At 35.2% G+C, this 16,113-nt stretch overlaps 2 protein-coding genes across 6 annotated transcripts in view; both read left to right on the forward strand.

The window, feature by feature from the left end:
• The window catches only part of lsamp (limbic system associated membrane protein), a 150,029-nt gene extending 133,954 nt beyond the window's left edge, over positions 1 to 16,075 (forward strand). For 3 of the 4 annotated variants that reach the window (XM_065280240.1, XM_065280241.2, XM_065280239.2), the window contains 6 exons: positions 251 to 483; positions 8,602 to 8,727; positions 10,828 to 10,959; positions 11,118 to 11,238; positions 11,329 to 11,477; positions 13,884 to 16,075. In XM_065280240.1, coding sequence (XP_065136312.1) covers positions 251 to 483; positions 8,602 to 8,727; positions 10,828 to 10,959; positions 11,118 to 11,238; positions 11,329 to 11,477; positions 13,884 to 13,981 — 859 coding nt within the window. In that variant the 3' untranslated portion in view covers positions 13,982 to 16,075. The remainder of the gene's footprint in view (positions 1 to 250; positions 484 to 8,601; positions 8,728 to 10,827; positions 10,960 to 11,117; positions 11,239 to 11,328; positions 11,478 to 13,883) is intronic. The other variant, XR_010542723.2, reaches the window with a different exon arrangement.
• Positions 1 to 16,113, forward strand: part of sidt2 (SID1 transmembrane family, member 2) — a 245,192-nt gene that overhangs the window by 130,082 nt on the left and 98,997 nt on the right. The gene's annotated exons all lie outside the window — the stretch shown is intronic.

The following is a 16,113-nucleotide window of genomic DNA, read 5'->3' on the forward strand; positions in this document are numbered from 1 at the left end:
CAACAGACAATTAATCGGCATAATTGTCACAATGTATTAGGCAATTAACCGTCAGCCAAATTTCATAATCTTGACAGCCCTATTCTGTGTAGGACCTGTGCCAAAGTCTGCCACGCACCTCTCCAAAAATAGACTGTAAGCACCGTGATTGGTTCACTAGAATCCCTCCCTCGTTTAATAAATACAAGTTGTTGTTTTACGTTTAATACTTAAATTACTTTGATAAAACTTTCTTTTGTCTGTCTGTCAGGTGTTATGTGGATGATAAGGTGTCTAAGGTGGCCTGGTTAAACCGCTCTAACATCATCTTCGCCGGAGAGGATAAGTGGTCTTTGGATCCGCGGGTGGAGTTGGTGACTCAGGGTCAGCTGGAGTACAGTCTGAGGATACAGAAGGTGGATGTTTTTGACGAGGGGTCGTACACCTGCTCAATCCAAACCAAACAACAACCCAAGACCTCGCAGGTTTATCTTATCGTTCAAGGTAAGCCCAATGTGATTGACAGCCTGTTATTTGTTTGTCTACTGGAGCTTCACCAGGAGATCGGTGATCGTGTGATCGTTTCATCCTAACAGCAGGATAAAAACATTTTTATGAAAATAAGTGAACAGAGATGGCCACAATAGTGTTTGTTGAAATTTATATGGATGCTAATAGGGGTGTGACCGCAAATAAAATTCAATTCACAATTAATCGATTTCACATGTTTAAATGTCATTGGAAACAATTAAATTCAGTGCACTTCAGTAATCCAGTAACTAATACAATTTGATATTAACAATAACACGTTTATATCCGCTTGTACCTCATATTTATAGCCGCCTGTCCCTGTGTGCTGTATTAAAGTTTATTATGTGACGCCATGCATGCACAAATGGGAAATAGAAATAAAGACTAAATATGTAATTAGGTTTATATTCTGAAAATAATACGCTTCTGGACGCACTTTATTACTGAATTTCTCATCAGCTGTAAACGTGATTGAAATCTTTAATCATCATCAGTGCTCCCTTAGACAATACTTCATTTGAACTGTGTTTTCTTTAACAGCAACATTGAGCTTTATACTGAAGTTCAAAAGATTACAATACTCCAAGCTATTTCCCAGTAAACAAACACAATTAGATGTGAAAACAGTACTGTATAGTATAAATGATGGTATCTTTATCATTTCTGTTCACTGAGTTTGACTTTGATCTTAACTTCTCGCTCTCACTTAGTAAACATGAACAAAAGCAGACACAGATATATTTGACGATGAGTCTGCTGCTTTCATTTTCTGCCTCCTTCATGTCTTTATGATTTGTTTATTTCAGTTCATTATCATCACAGCATCTTATAACAAAGTTAGTTGATATTCTGATGCTGAAGCTGTGCTCGTAGGAGACATCAGAACAGAGGAGCAGCACAGAAACACAGTTATATTGTAAATTAATGAGCATCATTTCAAGAACTTTAAGGACCCCTCACGTGCCAAAGCCCTGTGTTCCTGAGCAACACGACTCGCTGACAGCAGACTGCATTTATCCAGAAACCGCTGAAATAATGCGGCAGCAGCGTATAAAATCCTTACAGACACTGTCTTGATCACGGCACAGAATAATGAAATACATCCACAAAACGTGTGTGTCATTTAACATTTAAATAAAAACTGCACGTAAACAGAGGTGAAGAGGTTAGCTCCAGTCATGTAAACATTTTGTGATTAATTCCTGAGCTGGTGACGTGACCTTTGTTGGGAAACAGCCAATCAGAGCGCAGGTCATTATTATTATTCATGACCCTTTCAAATAAGATAATAATAGACCATTTCATTCTGAGGGCAAATCCTAGGGTTGTAAATGGACATGAAAAACTGACTCTGGATAATTTTTACACTTAAAAAATCACTGCAACACCTTTAAGAAATTAATATCCAATCCATTTACATTTTTATACAGTATTTTAAAATATATATGCATTATATATAAGCCTATATGCATCAATGCATCTCATATGCACACACACATTTTATAACCACTGTGGTGAATTACTGAGTTACCATCATGGTGGTAAAATATTTTAGTATATATTATTTTACCACCGTCACAGCCCTACAAGTAATAGATGCATGAAACTAAATACTGCTGGTTTAATTGACCAAAAACAAAACACATTTTTGACCATCAAACACAGATAGATCAGAGCCAGTGTGAAGGTGAACACTGATGCCCGCTGGTGCGTCTGGATCTCACGTTCGAATCTTACTAAGCAAATGTTCAAATAGGCGCTATCTTTACTAATCCACTGCAGATTTGAATATTATACATATATATTCTCACCTGAACTAATCTTAAAACTACACTTTGTGACCAAGACACGGTTATATTAAGAAACGGCTATTCAGTCTATTGAGTTATTATGACATTCAAAACAAAACAGCCGTAAGTGTTACCTGTCATTCTGAGCTTCAAATAAACAAGAAAGTAGTTCCCCAACAGAGAGGCTCTGTTGTCTGTAGTTTTCTTTTCTCAAACGTGTGCTGTTGAAGTGTTGTTTAACAGTGAACACACTTCCTCTGGACTCGTGTCTCTGGCCCAGTCGTGGTGATATAGAGATATATTACACACATACTCCAGCCATATTACTTAAATCTCACATTAGCTTGAATTGCAATATTGTTGTTATTGTCAGTAATATAACATCAGTCATTTAAAATATTTTTCCCTCATCAGGAATTAAGAGTTAATTTAAATTGATCAAAATTGTGTGCGTGTGTCATAGAGACACATATTTCTGGAGAAGAAGTTCATGTTGTTGCTACTGCAACTACAATTTCCAATTTCATGCATGTTAGAGAGACAGACAGCAATGCTTTGAGGAATATAGTGTGGGAAGAACAGAGAGAAGAGAGAGAGAGAGAGAGAGAGAGAGAGAGAGAGAGAGAGAGTTTAAAAAAAGGCAAGAATGATAGGTTAAAGAAGGCTAAGGGGGGACTGCACTGAAATCAAATTCTTGGCCAAAACCGAAAATTACTTTTTAAAACAGTAGAAGTATTATTGTGTTAATATTACGGCTGTCAAAATAAATTTTATTAACATGCAATTAATGAATTAATGAATTAATGAGTTGACTACATTGAGATGCAGCCTTAGACGGTAAATGTGACCCATTTACCGTCTTTTGGAGCGATTTTTGTGTGAGCATATCAGTGAACACCCCTGACCACTCGGTGAGTTTCACGTCTTTGTAAACGAAAGTTTAATGCATTTTAGGAAGGATTGTTCCAGTGCACCATTAAACCCATTGTAGAGGTCTGAGCTGAAACACAAACACGCGAAAATTCTCAGGGCAGACGCAAATGTCGAAATTTCAGTCAAAACCATTCTATTTCACCATAAACAATCTGAAAACAGGGCTTTAAGTCTAAAATACCGAACTTGTCCTTTAAGGTATAGAAGTGGTCATTTAGGATTTTTCTCTAAATTAACTTTGCTGACTCTGTCAACTTCAAACAGGTGTAGTTCTGTCAGATTCCAACAAATCATTCATTGTTTTAAAGTTTTTTAATAGAGAATCTCAAAATATTATTTTGAAAATGTTCTTATTTCAACTCAGTTTGAGTCACAAATGATGCAGCAACAAAAAGAAATGGAGGAAATTCATATAAAAAACAATGTCTAGTATTTCTGATGAAAATGGCTGATGCAAGTTAAACGCTCTGTGCAAAAAAAAGAGGAGTAATGGGAACCTGTGGTTTTTATCTTCTTTTCCATGCGTTTAATAGACAAACAAGTTCTTTAAAAAAACATATCTACGGTCTTTAAAACATGTTTATGTTCTTTATGCTCTATGTTGAGTATGGTTCACTAATAATAAACATTCATTTGCATAAATCATCTATATTTGTCCACATCCATGTCGATTAGAGCAGTGGTTCTCAAATGGGGGTACGCGTACCCCTAGGGGTACTTTGGGGTACTGCTGGGGGTACGTGAGAGAAAGGGAAAAATGACATTTAGGAATAAATCAATAAAATCAGTAAATGATGATGATAGTATTTTTATATGACATTAGGACTACACAAAGATGCAGTAAAAAATCATAAATTTAAAGCACATTGTACAAAATGCATGTGCGAGTTCAACCTGTTGATCTTGTCTGGCGCATGCGCTAAGATTTCAGTTCAGCAGCTATAGCAACAGAGATACATGGAGTCTGCTCCTGTTATCATTTCATACTTCAAGTTTACTTTATTTTGTGGTGTTGCTGTGAGTATATATATATTCAAGTAAGTGACATCTGTCAGTGTTCTAAATGTTTGAGTTTTATTTGGTTAAATGTACCTCATTAAAGCTTCCATAATAACCTTGGGAAAGCAGCTGTAATCCACACAAAATTGATAATTCAAAGGTTTATTTTCAATCCAATATGAATGTCAATCTATTTAAATAAACACAAACTAATTTTTTATACTGCCATATTCAACTTGTAGCTTGCAGTTTATACTTCGCTATATTGTTACTGCTTACTCCTGTAAGTTTAAACCTTTTGTTAATATATGTTCAGTACTAAGATTATTAACAGTATTTATTGAGGCCTGAATCCAGAATCAGGAGCAGAGTCTGCGTGAAATAATTAAAGTTAGGAGAGGTGGCTTCTTAAAAAAATGCTAAAAAGAAAAACACACCAGAGCCTTAAAAATACTAAAGCTAAATGTTGTTGTCCAGTTAAGGGGTACTCGGCTTGAAAAAATCATAAAAAGGGGTACTTCAGCCAAAAAAGTTTGAGAACCACTGGATTAGAGTATTAAATACTTGATAAGTGTTGAATTAAGGTACATTTAGAACAGATAAATATGTGCCATTAATCACAAGTTAACTCATGACAATCATACCATTAATCTAGATTAAATATTTGTATCCATTGACAGCCCTAATAATATATATATATTACATATTATAACTTTATAACTTAATTCGTTTAGTAAATCTAAGTGAGAAAAAATACAACTCAATAAATGATTCAATTAAACACTTTTTTGAAAATAACACACCAAAACTGAAAAATAAATGAAAACACAACTAAATATTCTTCATTTGCTGTATTGATATGCAACAGAATCAGCTTTTGATCTTAATATAGTGAAGTTTCAGAAACTATTTTGTAGAAGGTCAATGACAAAACAAGCTTCTAAAACACACAAAGAAAATGACGTAATGCACATTTTGAGTGAATGTGTTTAAAAGTTTTGTTTATTGAACATCATTTAACTACATTATATTTGGGAGATTTTTGGAAGTTTGAATCTTCTAAGATATAAATATTTTTATTAAAAGTTTGACTGGGAAAAGAATCTGTGATACATTAGAGGAAACCATTAAAATGCTTGAAATATTATGAAAAGTATATGATATTTATCCCGAGATGAAGCAAGTAAATGATAATAAGAACTGCATCAGTGTGTCAGTAATGCGTGTTGATTTACAGTTTAAAATAAACACAAACAAACATTTCACACATTGAGAAGTCTCAGACATAAAAGCACCATAAGAACCTAAAGCAGATTTAAAACAACTTTACACCAAATGCAGAGATTCACAGAGAGATCTTGATATGAGATTGTGAGTGATGGTGCTGACATTATTCACAGTGTCATAGAGAATAAACCAGCGCACACAAGAAGAAGAAAGCTCAGGCGCTTTGATCGATTCAAAAGATGAACGACATTTGGCTGTAATTTATTTTGTCAAGAGAAGTCTTTTATTTTCTGCTGTGTGGCAGAGCTGTTAGTATTAATCTTGAGGAAAACTTGCACAGTCAAGTGAATCTTCTCTAATTGTATAAAGATTTATGATTTTGCAAAGACAAAACTGCACAATACAATACAAAAGAGTAATGAACATGTTTCTGCTTAGAAAACAAGAATGGGCAGCGTTTTTCTCCTCTCGTGATTAATACACGGCCACAAATCTCACCTCCGCTTTGCCAAAAAAATTTAAGTCACACAGACGCCAGCGACAATAAACCGCTAATGTTTAAGAACAGAAGACAAAACAAAAGACTGCACAACACAAGGTGGTAGACTAACTAACTAACTGACTGCTTTTATAAATAACACATCATTATAAAACAGTAAGTACCTTTAAACACTTACTACACTTACACACCTGTGCAATGATACTGCATGTTTCTTTTAGGGATGTTTGAATATAAATATAATAGTTTCATATTAATATGCGTTATTTTATTACATTTATGTAATACTGAATTGGATTTTTTTTATATATATATATTAAAGATGCATTTTTACCATCAGAGAGAATAGTGACACTTTTCCTGAAAGTTAAGAAACCTCTGAGCTTTGTGTAAGATAACCAGACATTAATGAGCGGGAGCTAGTGATGGTCACTTTGAAGCACTGCTTTATGAGCCTTTGAAACCATTACGAATCTTTTGTTTCGAATCATTGGTTCAAATAAAATTTAAAAACACAGTATACACTTTTAAAGGGGACAGAGAATGAAAAACCATTTTTACCTTGTCTTTGTTGAATAATGGTAGTCTACCCGCATTCACAAACATACAAAAAGTGCTAAACATCTCAGTCTCATAGAAATTCCTCTTTTAGAAATATCAGCCAGAAAACGGCCCAATCTGAAAAACTGATGATAATGACATCACAGGCATCTCACTGCCCCTCCACTTTAAAATAATTGGCTACATTTTTTGAGTGGCAGCAAAGTCAGCCAATCAGTAATGAGAATGCAAGTTAAGCCAGTGGGGGGAGCCAAATAGGTGCAAAACCACTTGTTTAAAATCCCCCACCCTAATAGAGCTATCTGAGAGAGGTTTTTAGGAAGCTTCTAAGGCATTACAGACCCAAACAAAAACATTTTTGTCTACATGTCACATCAAAGAACAAGGATAAATACCCCGTTCAATCATTCTATGTCACCTTTAATTATTTCTTTATTAAGATCATCTTTTTCATTTTGAAAAGTGTAAAATGTTTGGACAGATCTTGTTGCTTTACACTATTTTGACCAGCAGGTGTCACCAGCGTGTGTGGTGTTTCGAACGCTTCAAAAAACTGAATCAATTTTTGAAGCAATTGGTTCAACTAATTTGAAGCTTTGAAAAGCGTTGTTTCTCCCATCACTAGCGTGAGCTGATATAAATAGCGTTTGTGTAAGTAATCCACTGTGAGACCAGCAAGTTAAGAACCCAAGTGCAGTTTATTAACATAAAACATAACCAAAACCTAGACTTGATATGAACAAAAACAAAGGCATGGCATGAAACTCACCAAACACAAGGACATACAGAAAATCAAAGCTTGAGAAAGAAAATGGGAACATGAGGGCATTGACACATCAGGGAATAGGGAAACTAGAGACAAACATGGCAATGAATATTTCAAAATAAAAGACCTCAACATGAAACAAGAACTTCAAAATAAAAGAGATGAACAAGACAAGACAAAACCCTTACAGTTTGCCAAAAAGGGACGCTATATGTTTATAGAGACACTCTTTTTATGGTTGGCTGGATATTTTAGGGGGCAGAGAGAAAAATATGGGGATGCAATGTCCCCCCAGTTCCCCCTTAGACCCGGCCTTCGATTGTTTTTGTTAATAATTGATTGAAAAAACTAAAAGTCTATTCCAGAGTAGATAAACATTAAATAAATTGATTATGTCATTACTCTCCGACATGCTCATAATATAAAACACATTTACATTCATGATCAATTTATATCCCTAAATATGATTTAGAGGACTGAAGTAAATATCACTTTGTGTTGTTAAACTATGCATGATTTAATACTGCTGGTTTTTAAATCTCAGTCATTTTCCACCTGTACAATAATATATAAGTGTGTGTAATGTATATCTGTGTGTGCGTGCGTGCGTGTGTGTCTGTGTGTGTTTGTGTGGTCACAGTTTGTGTTTGTTATTCTTCATGAGCTGAGAGTAAATGAATAGAATGACAAAGAGCTTCATTAAATCTCACAATCATTTGATAAATATGTGTTGTTATGTGACTATTAATCAGATGTGTGTTTGTATAATGAACCAATGTGTCTACATGACAGATGAGTGTGTGTGTGTGTGTGTGTGTGTGTGTGTGTGTGTGTGTGTGTGTGTGTGTGTGTGTGTGTGTGTGTGTGTGTGTGTGTGTGTGTGTGTGTGTGTGTGTGTGTGTGTGTGTGTGTGTGTGTGTGTGTGTGTGTGTGTGTTAGGTCTACACATTTATTTGTGTTTATCGCTGTGCATTTATTTGTAAATATTGACATTATTTATTCATTTTATAGTCATTTATTATAAATGTCTGTGTCTAACAATACTGTCCAACTTATTTATGAGGAATTCAACTTTACACTGGGGAGATACACAAGTGTGTGTGTCTGTCTGTGTGTGTGTGTCTGTGTGTGTGTACCACATTATAACTGCATCAAACTGACACATAAAGGTTGTAAAGTTCCATTGACAGATGTTTTTTGCTCCCTGTCACTCAATCCTATCTCTCTCTCTCTCTCTCTCTCTCTCTCTCTCTCTCTCTCTCTCTCTCTCTCTCTCTCTCTCTCTCTCTCTCTCTCTCTCTCTCTCTCTCTCTCAGTTCCTCCAACCATCTACAGGGTTTCTGAGGACATCACTGTGAATGAAGGCAGTAATGTGACGCTGACTTGTTTAGCCAATGGGAGGCCGGATCCATCCATCACCTGGAGACTGCTTAACCCATCAGGTGAGAGAGAGCCAATCAGCTTTCAGGACTGTGTGTAAATGGTGTCATGTAGATGAGATCTGATATGAACTTAAGTCTGATGTAAATGTGTATTTCTTTAAGCTAAGTTTTTTCTTTTATAATTTATTTCTCATCTTTATTGTCATGAGATTCAGCTCAATGTCAGGTCCAAGTGTTTGAAAGAAAAAAAAACAAAAGACAAGTTTCTCTTAATCTGTCATTTAAAACCTCTTTTAAAAGTCACTTTGTCAGTGGATTTGAAGGTCAATCTGTAAATTGCTGTAGATTACTGATCTCAGGCCTGTGTTGATGTGCACAAGCAACACAAATGACATTGGAGAGCTGTGGTAAAGAGGAAAATGACTTCAGTAAATTTCATCTGTTGATTATTGAATGAACACAAAATGATTATAAAACACACAAAATGCTGAATGTTTTATTTCAGTTTGTACAGTATGAAAACCAGTTGGGCTAAAAAATGTATGCTTTGTTTAGTCCATTTAAATTCATTTAATTACATAAAAAACATTATTACTGACACAGTCTCGTGATTTAACATATAACATGCGTGATACTCGTGCTTTTATCATATGAAAAGGTGAAGATATGAACATTAATCTCCAGAGTTGCTCTAAGTTTTTCATTTGATAAAAGCACAAGCATGCACGGCAAAGTGCCAAAATAAAAGCATGTCTGTAATTTAAACATCCTGATAAAAGCACTAATATTTACTAAAGTTAGCATTAGCATATTACTACTAAATTAAACAAATGATATACACTTAAAGATTACAATTTATTTTAAACAGATTATTATCTGCATTTATACCATGGGGCTGTTGAATGCTTTATTCTGATTGGTCAAAAATGTCCCACAGGTAGGCATTATTTTGGTATAAACGCACACTTGGGGCCTTATTTATAAAGAAAATCCACAGCAAAGTCCACATTTATAAAAACTGTTTTTGACGTGGAAAAGTGCTTAGCGCCATTTCAGGGTCTGAGCAGACGTGTGCACTTCTGCTTGTCCGACTGCTGCATGTTTTTTGTAAATAAAAGCCATTCTTGCTGCTGTAAAAGGATTGAAACATTGACATGTGATCTTTTATATGTCAATGACATTAATTAGGCATCGTTTAAAGAGGAGATCTGAAACTGCTCAGCTGTGCACAAGTTGAAGATCATTAGTGATTTACTGATTTATGTGTGTTTTCTGTGCATACATTCATTTCATGAATCACACATGAGCGCTTTTGAGAAATGATCGTAAGATGGAATGTAAGATGGTTTCTACGCTGCATTTTATAAATGAGGCCACTGAGCTGTCAAATGTCTTAAAATAACCACCAGAGAAATGTATGTGCGATAGGAGGAGAAATTGACTTAAATAATGCACATTTTCAAAATAATTCACCAGCCCACCATTAATAATTATTCCTTACACACACACACACACACACACACACACACACACACACATATATATATATTCCACTAAAATAATCCATAGCTCCAGCCCTAAACACCACTACATCTATGGTGTCTGTGTGTGTGAGAGAAGAGAGATTGTACCTTATGTGTTAGATCTCTCAGTTTTGCTGAATTTTGCCAATTCCTCTGTTTTACATAAATTAATATTCACTACATAAGCACATTGTGTCACATTGTGGTAAATGATGCTTGTGAATAAAACATGAGCATCAAAATGAGCCCCATGTGTTTACCTTTCTTAGAAACATCTTCACACTTCTGAAGAAAAAGCACACTAGATCAAAATGTGTGCGCGCGTGCATGTGTGTCTCGGGTTAGGGTGTGAAACACAAATAGTTTTTTGAGGTTTGTTTATTAAAGAAATTTCTGCTGTTCTGTGCTCCCTCTGCTGGAGAATAAAGACATTACACCCTCATCACATCATAAACCTTCAGGTCTCATTTAAACTCTGAGATAAACTCTTATCATAATGATGATGTAATAAAGATGTGTGTGTGTGTGTGTGTGTGTGTGTGTGTGTGTGTGTGTGTGTGTGTGTGTGTGTGTGTGTGTGTGTGTGTGTGTGTGTGTGTGTGTGTGTGTGTGTGTGTGTGTGTGTGTTTTGTGTCAGCTGAGGCTCTGGACGTTGGGGAATATCTGGAGATTTCTGGAATGGTGAGGTCTCAGGCTGGACGTTATGAATGTAAAGCCAGTAATGATGTTTCCACACCGGACGTCAAATATGTCAATGTGATTGTCAACTGTGAGTACAACACTGATGTGTTTCTCTGCAGCATCTGTGAGACAAAAGTGTTTATTAAGTGTTTATGACCTACATGAATATAACACATTTACAGTATATATGTACACACATGTATGTATATGATGTTGTATATAAGTGAGTATAAAATCTTTTCTTAGATCCACCGTATATAAAGGATGCACGGAGCTCGGAGACTCCGGTCGGACAGTCGGGAATTCTGCACTGTGAGGCGTCGGCCATTCCTCAGCCTGAGTTTGAGTGGTACAGAGACGATCGCAGGTTAGGAAATCTTCACACAAACAAAATGATTATAAAAAATAATGAATAGATGTAGCTGAGTAAATGTGTGGTGTGCTGTTTGTTCATCAGATTGTCCAGTTCTCAGAGTCTTAACATTCAGATCAGTGGATCCCGGACGCTGCTGGTCGTCGCAAACGTTACAGAGGAGGATTATGGGAACTACACGTGTGTCGCTACCAACAGATTGGGCATCCACAACGCCAGTCTGTTTCTTTATAGTGAGCAAAATACACACTTTACACATGTGTGCATCTGTGTGTGTGTGTCTGTGTTGTGTGTGTGCATCTGTGTGTTTGTGTGCATGCATGTGTGTGGTTTTTAAGATGTACAGCAGGTAAAAGCACAGTCATAATCACATTGAGGCTGTTTCTCAAACAGAAAGCTGCATCTTCCGGAGGTCACATAAGCAGGCTGCATGCATACGTCATCAAGCCTGGTTTATTTCAGTTAACAATTTACAATTAATATATCAAAGATTTCAGTTGTACAACCCCAAATCAGAAAAAGTTGGGACACTGTAGAAATTGTGAGTAAAAAAGGAATGGAATAATTTACAAATCTCATAAACTTATATTTTAATGACAATAAAATATAAATAACATATCAAATGTTGAAAGTGAGACATTTTGAAATGTCATGCCAAATATTGACTCATTTTGGATTTCATGAGAGCTACACATTCCAAAAAAAAGTTGAGACAGGTAGCAATAAGAGGCCGGAAAAGTTAAATGTCACCCATAGAAAAGATTTGGTGCATCATAAAGAGGAAGATGTGACAAAGAAGACCTAAGACAGTTGAGCAACTAGAAGTCTATTTTAGACAAGAATGGGACAACATTCATATTCCTAAACATTGGTCCTCCTCCAGCTGTTTCTTATATTTACATTTAAATTTTCTGGCCTCTTATTGCTACCTGTCCCAACTTTTTTTGGAATGTGTAGCTCTCATGAAATCCAAAATCAGCCAATATTTGGCATGACATTTAAAAATATCTCACTTTCTACATTTGATATGTTATCTATATTCTCCTGTAAATAAAATATAAGTTTATGAGATTTGTAAATTATTCCATTACTTTTTATGATTTGGGGTTTTAGTGTAACAGATTTTTTAGAGTCTTGATTCATCATCCTGTAACATAGAGAACCAAACAATATTGGGAATTTGAATTGGCATTTAGTTTGGACTTACAATAGTAAGAACAATATTACTATCAAAGTTAGATGGTAAAAAATGTCTATATAAATAACAGTATTACTGGCAGCTGTTTGTTAAGATTTAAATGAACATTAAACATTAGAAAGTATTTATATTTACAGAATAAAACTATAAAATAACAGCCTCATGCAAAGCATCCTGGTAACCAAAATCTGAAGGAAAAAACAGAAAAAGGTTGATGATGATTTTGGTTTTTAAAATGCTTTGCATGAAGTTGTTATTTTAGTTTTATTCTGTAAAAATTAAGAATTGTTAATGTTTATTGTTTATTTAACTTTGAACAAACTATTGACAGTAAATAACATCAATTTAAATCTACAGTAAGTTACTGGAAACAGCTGCATAAATTACAGCTATTTTTACAGTGTACTAAGGGTTTATTTAAAAATTATACATTTAATTTAGCAAACAAACCAAATTCTGCAAAAAAAACAAAATGATCTATTAGACTCTTGTGTATTTCGTAATATTAACAAAAAAAAAATAGTATTGATACTGAACATTTTTTTGAATTATTCTGTGGGGGGAATCAAAATACAGAAAAAAACATGCATTTTTCTTTTATAGAGAAAACGACTTCTTTAAACATCATATTTTCTTTTTCAATCTTATTATTTTATAAGGTTAATTTGATATTCATACATTTACTTTTAAAGCAAGGGGGCCTGGATTAAGCCTAGTATTACCCAATTAAAGGTTCAAATGAAGATTTATTTTGAGGCATTGAAAGGACTTTTAAAGGAAAACACCACAGTTTTTCAATATTTTTGTACAAGGGTACTTCAGCCATACAATATACTTCTCATTTTAACAATGCTTTAAAGTCCTTATTTTGAAAGGATTGTATACCTTAATTATTCTTCTCCATTTATGTTGAATTTTTATCTTTTTTCTCTCTTCTTTATAACGGTTCACAATGTTGTTTACAATCTATGCATAATGGCCTAAAAAAGTTATGATTAATTAAAAATAACAGTCAACTTTATAATTGTTAATAATCTTTATGAGGTATGTGACCTTCGAAGGATGCAGCCATCTGTTTGAGTCTACGTTTAATGTTTCACTGCAGTTTAGCCTTTAACCACCAGATGTCAGAATTTACCAATCTACAGAATTTACAGTAAAACATCTTTACAGTATAAGCTATTAACTTAATATTATAGCTGGCAAAAACAATAGTTTTTCAACATTTATTCATCTTTGTTAATGTTAATTAATGCCAATACCATTGTTCATATCAGTTCATTGAGCTTTAACTAATGTTAACAAATGCTAAAATTAACCTGAACTAAGTAAAATAAATGCTGTACAACTTCATTCTTCATTGTTAAAACTAATGCTTGAACTAAAACAACCTTATTGTGAAGATCTTCATACATTTATCATCTCTCTCTCTCTGTTACAGAACCTGGTACTGGGCGGGACATCAATGGATCTGACTGCATGTGTCAATCATTCTGGCTCCTCCTCCTGTGTGTGTGTTTTGCTGTATTGAAGTGTTAATGTTCAGCGCAGACACTCGATCAAACGTCTCAGACTGTTTCCGTTCGTTCATCCATGTGTCCATCCTCGCTCACCGTTACCCAGCAGGACGACTGACTCGACTATCAGGACAAATCTGACACGTGTGTTTATGAACTGAATCTTCTTACTGTAAGTGGGTCAAAGGCTGACTGCAGTGACTCGTGTCTGTCTGGTTTCTGGAGGAAATGTAAGTCATTCAGCGCCTCCATGTCAATAACAACCGTCAATCGTTTAAAAACGCTGAAAATAGATCTTTACGTCATTCTCAAAACAAAGGTGTGAAATAAGAAAACGGCGTAAAGATGCAGTTCATCATCTGTCAGTGTTGCCGGGAGGGAAAAGACGTAAACACACATTCACATCAGTATTACCACACGGTAGATGCCATTATTGGTTTATTTAGTGTTAAATCTTTGGTTGTGAATCTGAATGTTTTAACAGTATTAGCTTCACACACGGCTGATACATCATAATAAATGCATTAAGTGCAGAAGCCCACATGACACGGGAATGTGTTGTGTTTATATCTCAGCAAACACTCGTCTTCTTCTCATCTTAGTCACACATGCCTGTGCTTTTATGATAAATATTCTACAGTTTCAAAGAGGTAAAATAACTAAACCAATTAAAAACCCTCCCTTCACATCACAAACCAATCCCATAACACAGCCCAGACACTGAACGATGAGGTCACTAATCACTGAACGATGAGGTCACTACTCACAGAACGATGAGGTCACTACTCACTGAACGATGAGGTCACTACTCACTGAACGATGAGGTCACTACTCACAGAACGATGAGGTCACTACTCACTGAACGATGAGGTCACTACTCACTGAACGATGAGGTCACTACTCACGGAATGATGAGGTCACTACTCACTGAATGATGAGGTCACTACTCACTGAACGATGAGGTCATATTCTAAGTATGGTTCACTGTACATTGGCAATTGCATCACTTCAGCTCAGATATTAACCTCAACATTTCATAATCAATCAAGCAGTGGGATATTTATTGAATTGTAATCTTAACTCCTCTGAATCTGACCAAATAACACCACACAGTTTTCTCATAAACGTATATTAACCCAAACCTCTGAAAGCCCACAGCAGATCTTCCTCTGTGAAATGACACCAATGAATGATCTCCTTCACTTCTGTTCTCTGTAAATATATCTGGCTTTTATTTTTGTCAAATGCCCTCATGTGTAAATGAAATTTAAACCTAACTTTGGGTTCTTCATAGTAAACATATAGTTAGTTATTTACTTCCTGTAAAAAATTGAGATTAGGAACATCAAGTTTTTAATATAAGTAATTTACACGATGTTTAAGAATCTCAGTGGACAGATTTTCATTTGAATCTTCTGCACTATAGAGACTGAGAGTTTCTTTTATGGTTAGCTATAATGAATGATAATTGTACAGAAATGAGACTTACTGCCAAAACAATATAGCCCATCCATCCACACACACATCTTTCTTTTACTTTATTGTTTGGCACACATCAGGTGCGTCTTTTTCAACCAATCAGCTTTCAGCGCGTGAGATCCGATGCCTTGATTGGTCTGATGTGTGTTTGCGTCAGGTCAGGATTTAAAGGGCTAGTCGTGCGTCTTCTGTACCGCAGAGAAGCTCAGATCTGCCCTCAACACAAACATTTGGGTTTTATTTCGTCTCTGAGCTCCACGTGAAGATCTCGCTGCAGTGTCTCTCTGTGGGTTTAATAAAACACTGAAGTGAAGATCGGTCAACTTTAATTTGAAAACATGTGTTGTGTGTTAAGTGAATGTGTTTTTGTCTATATGCTCTGAAACACGCCAGGCTTTCATGACGAAAGTTTTACATCCTCATTAAAAGCAATGAACATTTTCTAATTGTGTTTATTTACTCTAAAGTTATCGCAGAGGATTTTTAAACGCTTCTGCGCTGTCAAGCACTCAAGACTTGTTTAAAATGGAAATAAAGTCATTTGAATGAATTAATGTATTTGATTCCTGGAGAGAAAACAATGATTCTGAATTGTGTTAATCATGTAATAACATGCAAATAAAGAAATATAAAGATTGTTAGATCTCCCTTTAAATTGTTGTGACGGTTTTGTTT

This window comes from Paramisgurnus dabryanus, chromosome 8 (genome assembly GCF_030506205.2).
Source record: "Paramisgurnus dabryanus chromosome 8, PD_genome_1.1, whole genome shotgun sequence".
Lineage (NCBI taxonomy): Eukaryota > Metazoa > Chordata > Actinopteri > Cypriniformes > Cobitidae > Paramisgurnus > Paramisgurnus dabryanus.